This window comes from Odontomachus brunneus, unplaced genomic scaffold (genome assembly GCF_010583005.1).
Source record: "Odontomachus brunneus isolate Ranch 3 - 2012 unplaced genomic scaffold, Obru_v1 Obru_scaffold_065, whole genome shotgun sequence".
Lineage (NCBI taxonomy): Eukaryota > Metazoa > Arthropoda > Insecta > Hymenoptera > Formicidae > Odontomachus > Odontomachus brunneus.
Window position 1 is genome coordinate 536,105 of NW_022639515.1, and position 7,480 is coordinate 543,584.

Sequence of the window (7,480 nt, forward strand, 5' to 3'; positions counted from 1 at the left end):
TCTCTCTCTCTTTCTCTCTCTCTCTCTCTCTCTCTGCCTCTCCCTCTCTCTCTCTCCCCGTGCAATGTGCGAGCACGAATAAGTCGACGCCAATAGAGATCTTTAGTATTTCCCCCATCTATTTTCCTACACGTGTCGCTTTTCCTCCTCGTAACTCATTTGCACAATGAATAATAACGTCACGGCGCGGAGCATATTGTCGCGGTTACCATTCGATCGCAAACAACAATGTTGTCGGTCGCGTAACAACAGCGTTATGACGCGACTGCTATGTCACACACCGACGACGTTAATCCCGAAACTGACGTATGTATCACATAAATTTCTCATGTCCGATTTCGGATTCTCGCGCATGTCGTGTAAATCTCGTAGATCTGCTCCCTTCGTCTATTTGCGAACATGCCCTTCGCCATTCTGCGTCTTCCACTACTCGCCATCGGTTGAGTTCGATCACCTAATCGTGATGGACCTCGCAAAAAACGCACGTCGATTCTGCACGGTAATAATAAATATTTCCCTTTGTTCTCATTGTACATTTCAGCCGTGTACGTTTGATGTCCCCGTTTGTACTGTCCGCGCGACTTTGTTGATGAAAGAGACGCAGCAATCGGGACACAAAAATATCGTTCGCGTAATTTGGGGATTTACATGCGGACAACATTCGCCGCGGATTTCGCCAGCGTAAAAATTGCATCGCCCGCGCGCGCACGTCATTAAGAGAGCGGACATCCAGAAAAGGCCGGAATTTAACGAGCTCCTCGGAAGGATCCGCGTTCTGGATGCAATTCGCTGCCGCGCGTCTCCTCTCTCTTTCTCTCTCTTTATTTCTATCTTTCTCTCTCTCTCTCTCTCTTTCTCTCTATCTCTCCCTCGCCGTTCTCGCGTATTCACGCCGGACGCTCATAACGAGGCTCATTTGGTGGCTGCTGCGCGACCAATGCCGACGCAGGATGGTGGCTACGGCCATGCCCAGCGGCCAATAGCACCACGTGTCATGCAGCTGTCAACGTGGCCACGCCTTTCGCCAATCCGCATTGAGCCGCGCATGACGCACTCGCGCTCTCCGACGACGCGTCGCATCGCCAGTCCCTTCTGGTGCGCGCGTAGGAGAGTGTCTCTCTCTCGCGCGGCTGCGAGAGAGACAGAACGGCCCCATTGATCTCGCCGTCTCGAGAGAAACCGTTCCTCGCGATCACCGTGCAACACGATCATCGTCGTCGAGTCACCGACGTATCACCGGAGGACAATCCGCGGTTGTTACGCGCGAGTTTGAGGTGGAGGAATCCGCGAGGGTCTTCTCCGTCGCAGAGGGAAACTCTTCTCTCTCTCTCTCTCTTTCCATCGTGTTTCCCGGTGATCGGCCTATCTCTCACCCGGTATACGCCGCCTTGCCGGAGTGAATCAGCCGAGAAAAGACCACCACTCGGCTGCGTGAAGGATCTTTCGGCACACCCGTTGTACACGAAGGCGCGGCACCCGAAAGACCAGCAGCCGCTAGTCGAATCTTACTCGCGGATCAGCCGTCTGAAGCACGTCAAGGCTGAGAGGAAGGAAGGAAAGATTGAGCCCTCTCGAGTCACCCGAAGATCGCTTCGTGGTGTAACGAAGATCACAACAATTCACGATCGTCGACACGGTGGACAAAGTGATAAAAGAGCAAGCTCCGCGACGACAAGGTGGCTCACCCTGTGACCCTGTTATCCGTTCGAGAAGGTGGGAATTCGGTGGAGGCGGTTTCGGTGACATTTTCGAGAAGCGAGTAGAGAGTGAGTGTGTGCGAGGGAGAGAGAGCGCCGCGACGAGAGGCGTCGATGGGGGTTCAAGGAGAGCGAGGGAGACGCTCGTTAAGGCGCCTCTAATAATAGCGACGCGCTCGCGAGTGTACCAAGCGATCTATAAATACGATCTCTGCCCCGTGGAAACACGAGCCCGTGGATTTCACGGTGCAACCTGTGCCGCGACAGTGAAAGAGAAACGACACGGAGGAAGCAGCGCTCGATTCGCGATCGGACCTCGCGCGAGCGTGTATCAACGACTGCGAATTAATCCAGCGAAAGTGCTCGCAACGGGAGCGGGAATGACATAACACGCTCGTGTGCGTGTAGCGAGGTTCCGAGAGAGAAGCGTTCCGGTGGTGAGATCGTGCCAAGACGAGAGAGTCAACACGGAGACGAAGATTGCGCGGAGTGAGTCGAACCTGTCGCGCTGTGATCGCCGAGCTTGCATCGTGAAGCGACAATCTTCCCGGTCGAATCGCGCTCAAGTTTGAGCAACCGACAAGGCCCAGCGACGCGTTGGAATCGCGTCACTTTTTTCTGATCGTTAGGCGCGTGTCAGACGTCGCAAGGACGAATCAGTGGGACCAAACGCGAATTAGATCGCAAGAATCTGCGAATCGCGCTTTCGCCGACCGTCGGGGACGAGAAACAGATCGCAGGGAACTGAGCTCGGTAAGGTCTCGCTGTTACGTGCTCTCCGGGGAGTTGAGCCGTGCGTGTTTTCCAGCCGCGACGTTCTCTGCTCCGGTCAGCTGGCGCGATACAGAAATATCCCGCGCCCCGAGGAGTGAGAATATTTTTCCACGCGTGCCTCTCTCCGGTCGGATGACAACAGTGGGCGAGGATCGTCGACTCGCCGATCAGACGTCCGGGTGCGAAAAGGCCGCGAGTCGATAAAAGGGCCTCATCGACGACTCATAGACGCCTCATCGACAGACTCTCGGCCATAGCGATACGCCGCGGACGGAATGCGGAGCGGTACTCGTAATCTTCTTTCGTCTCGTATTACACGCTACGCTACAGTGCAATCTGCGAGTACATATCAAAGTCTTTAAATTACTCCGACGCAATTCCGCCGGTGACTGTGATCCTCGCGAGTCGGCGAGTGCCGTTCGAGTTACATCTACGTAAGGCCGAGTGCGTTTGCAGAAAAACCGACCGGAACCCTGAGCTATTATCGTTGTTGTTTCTCTCGCAGACCTCGCAGCACCACGCCGCGTCTGCCCGGGTCACGTGTCGTCATTGAGACCTCGTCGTAAAAAGCTTGTAGGCGAGCAACGAAGGAAAACACTCAGGACCAGCCAACCATCTGAATCGACTCTCCACGGCTCATCGTGGCCCTCCATGACCGCGATCCTGCTTTTACAGACACCCCCATAAAAGAAGGAAGCTCAGGCGTTGCCTAAGGAAACTCGCCGCTGACCCACATCGGCCCCGTCAAACGCTTCCGCCGGCTCCGCATCAAAGATCCACCTAGACCATGTCGCCGGCCGGGCGCGCCGAGGTGTCTCAGTGATCCCACGGAGGATCCGACAGCGTGGAAAATGAGCGGCGAGTGAGCGGAAGTGGCGGAGGTGGTGGAGGAGAGATCCTCGGAACGGCGTGGCCGTCGGATCGAGGTTCCGTGACGCGGCTGACGCGGTCCATCCGGTCGCATAGGCGCGGGGAAGACGGTCCCGTCACCACCACGGTGGAGAGCGGCGGTGGCGTGCGGGGGGTCGTTGTGGACCCCGGAGATGACGCCATGATGGCCTACGGCGGCACCGCTGGCAACGGGGGTGCGATGGGCCCGTCGTCCGGCGGCGCGGACGTCTTGGGCTCCGCGGGGGATTACAGCCCCCAGAGTACGCCCACGCCCTTGACGGGACACTCGTCGGGCTCGGTGGAGAATGCCTATACGCCCGGTACGACCGGAGCGGCCAGCTACAGTCCGCAGGATAGCCCGGCGAGCTCCGCCGGCGGCAGCGGCAATGGCCAGCTGCCGAGCTTCGGCTTCACGCAGGAGCAGGTCGCGTGTGTCTGCGAGGTAAGTCGTGTGCCGGCTTGCTACCGCTTCGCAGGGCTCTCCTAGAGAGCCTCCTCTGGTCAGGAGACACGAAGATGTCTAAATGACGCGCCAGTCGATAAGAGTAAAGTTAAATGTTTAACCTTGAAAGAGACCCATACACCAAAGCATATAAAATTTGGTTCAAGTTATCCTCGGGAGGAAAAGAGAGAGAGAAGATATTTCGCAAATGAAAAACGTCGGACAGAAAAGAAATTTTAAAAAGTGATTGAAAAAGATGAGTCAAATTGAGTGATTTGAAAAAGATGAGGGAAAAGAGGGAGGATCGAGTAATTACCGCGATGATTTTGGCCTGTATATTCTAAAAATACTTTGTACTTTGTTGCGTCGGAAGATTTCAGTGGGCGAATTGCTCGAAAGCGCCTGAATGAGCGAGTCATACTTAATCGCGGCACAGTGTCATTTAGACGTTTGCGTTGCGTGGCTCTGCGCAACGTTAATTTCGACCTCCTGCTTCGTGACTCTTATTGGAGGGTTTCCAGTCGCTTGTCGCTCGCGCTTGTTCGCGAGGGTGCAATCAGCCGATTGCTCAATGCGGCGCGTCGCGATCGCAGAACATGCGGCATGTTAAACTCGGGTATTCCTCGCGGGAACGCGCACGGATACGATAAACGCTAATGTTCGGTCCCGACGACCGCGCAGTACATATTTACAATCTCACAAACGTAACACGACGGCTCTCACTAATTATACTTTCAAAATAGCGTCATTAACCCAAAAATGTAGGTCTCCGATGACTTACACCATGCGAAATTATAAACTATAAGTTAATTAAAACCTCGAGACGCGCACGATATTTCGGCGAAAGGCGCCGATCGGTTCGCGAGAAAAATACTTGAGAATCGAGAACTCACCTGCGACGAATCTCGCGGTAATTTTTTTTACTTCACGTTGCGAATTTCCCTCATTTCTCGAACGTCCAAGCTTAAATAGAGAGATACGAACGCACGCGAGTGATGTCTCGAGATGTGGAGATCACGAAGATTACGTATGTACGACGAGAAAATCGTCGGCGCGGTCGTCAGGAGGCCGACAATACGTGGCGTTTATTTTGCCAAGATTCGCCTGCATGTCACACGCTTCCATGGAATCTGCACGATTTTACTGTAACATGTACATTGTTTTGCGCGCGACGTTTGTCTGCGTCGAACGTCCTACGTGAACTCGTCCCGCACGCGAGGGAAAGACGCGGATTCTTCCCGCGCTTGGCAATGCACCCGCTAATTGCTCAACGCACACTCGTGTCAAGACGCAAATCACTCACGCCGAGATCCCACGTGATCGATTCGCGAAGATCAGAGTTGTCGGCGAAGATCGAGGTCTCGGGTAAATTTCTTTGCCTGAACGAAGCTTTAATGGATGAGCTACAATCGCGCAGAGTTTGCATTGTTCGCATCGGGAAAAAACACTCGAGTCGAATTTGTTCACAGGATGTTGGGATTAGATTTTTTTTCGCAGTGTAAAGACGAGATCAAATCATAAAAATGATATATTGCGAAAAAATTTATTGTTGTGCATTTTTTTTATTTTTATCTCTTATATTACACTAAGAGAGCAAAATGATTGATATGATTAAAATTAGCATTATTTTTGGCACGAATCATAATTTTTTTCGACTTTACTATATTTCTAGTAGTTCAGAAATGGCCTGTCAGTAAAGTCTATCTTGCCAAGTAACATAGGAAATTTCGCTAGAAATATAGCAGTTGTTTTAATAACATACTTTAGTTCCTAAAATATAAGTAGCACATATGAAATGAAAGAACATAATAAATTACTACAAAATGTCGATCTATTCCTTGACTACAAAAATCTATAGTAATTTTTACCACAAAATTCTTTCATTTTCACATACCGAAATGGTGATGGTAACATGTGCGTATAGGATTATTATCGCTAACATTATAGTAGAATTTAATTTAAAAAAATAGTTTTCTTGACCATAATGTTCCAATATAGTCTTACATATTCAAAACATCTTTTTTATTGAGAAACGAGTTTCCACAAAGATACGTTGTACATCTCCAACGTTAATTCTTAAGTAATATGTCAGAAGATAATCGTCGCGAGCGATTGGAGAAGCGCGACGATCTCGGCAGGCGGGCCAGCGTCGCGAGATAATACCGAGTGTGCGAAAAGACGGGTTCTGCCAGACGCGGAAGTAATCGGCCGCAGTTGATCGAGACTGCGTCGTTGCACGACGCGTGTGTTTGCACGTGCTGTGTATTCCCGTGTTGGGCGCTATAATTATGCGGCTAGACTTTAACTCCTTGCCCACGTCGCACAGACCGATCACGGCGCGCGAATTCCGCGAAGTAAATTTCGAGGATCTCCCGCGAAGATCGCCCTGTCATATGGACGAGTCGTGACCCGCCAGATTGGGGTCGCTATCGCGTATCGATTTGTTCAAAAATATAGTGATCGCTGCCACTCTCTGTGACACGTGGGCGCTAGTTGTCTTGTATCATTCGAGGTATCCACGATAGATCTCTTTTTGTCGAGGCATTTTTGTCGGAGGAAGTATAAATCGCCGGTTTCACCGGATGTCGATCGATCTCGCCCGGTTCTCGTCGAATTTCGCGACATCGATCTCGTATTCTGGAAAAAGTGGGGAGACGGCAAGACTGGATAATTTTCCCTTAAATTGGATTACATTATTTTAGAACATCGATCTCGAGTCCCGATTTAGCGGCATAGTCCGACGCGTTAAATTATGCTATTATTTCATTCGGCTTGAGTATTATTTCTCAATCCCGACAGTCCTTCACGTCCACGTATGTATTGCGCGTATTCGTGCGCGAGGTGATACTTGAAATTCAGCGAGAGAATTTCGATTTGATTATCATTTCCCGGCACATCCGCGGACCTTCCATTGTGTCGCGCGGCAAGATGGTCGAGATTCCATGAGCGTTTCGCGAAAATTCAGCGACGACATCCAATGACGACTGCGAGCAAGCAAAGGTGACAAGTGTACAGAGCTCGTGTCGCTAATTAAACGATGATTAAAGATCCGACTATGCACAATTGGTGACGTCTTAACTCCGTGTCAGTGGTGCGCTTCTGCGGCCATTCATTCTAGTGATTAACTTTCCGTCAGAAGGATATTAATATTCTCTACTGTTGGTCCGATTCTTCTTCCATTTAATTGCAATTACACGCGTTCGCGTTGCCCGAATAGATTCTCAAGGAAGTAGAAAGAGAAGCTTAAGAAGTGACAAAGAACGCCTAATTAATGTCGAATATTTACTAAAGAAAAAAGAAGGAGGATTTTTAGTATGAATTTTTCTTACTGTTTTGGTCTTTACGAATATCTAAACTTTACGAATATCTAAAATACGAATATCTAAACTTTTAACATAAAACATATATATTGGTATATTGAGAGGAGAAATATCTCTAAAAAATAAGGAAATATCTATTCGCGCAGTAGAGCTAAATAATATGTTTACTTATTCTACCATAAAATACCTCTCAAATAAGAAAATATACATTCTCTTGAAATAAAATATATAAATATAAAAATATACATTCTCTTAGATTTTCATGAAAACAATTGTGTTTATTCTACTTAAATAAAAAAATTTAGATTCAAGTAAATATATATATATATATATATATATATATATATATATATATA

At 49.3% G+C, this 7,480-nt stretch overlaps 1 protein-coding gene across 8 annotated transcripts in view; it reads left to right on the forward strand.

Annotated features, from left to right (window-relative positions):
* LOC116846492 (homeobox protein SIX1-like) overlaps window positions 1–7,480 on the forward strand; it is a 94,994-nt gene that overhangs the window by 53,116 nt on the left and 34,398 nt on the right. For 2 of the 8 annotated variants that reach the window (XR_004378508.1, XM_032820396.1), the window contains exon 1: window positions 1,069–3,804. The exons of 4 other annotated variants lie outside the window; for them this stretch is intronic. Coding sequence is in view for 3 of the 4 variants with exons in the window: in XM_032820396.1 (XP_032676287.1) it covers window positions 3,523–3,804 (282 nt within the window). In the remaining variant the exon portion in view is untranslated. Of the gene's footprint in view, window positions 1–1,068; window positions 3,805–7,480 lie in introns of those variants that run through there. 2 more of the 8 variants (XM_032820399.1, XM_032820398.1) reach the window with 1 other exon arrangement.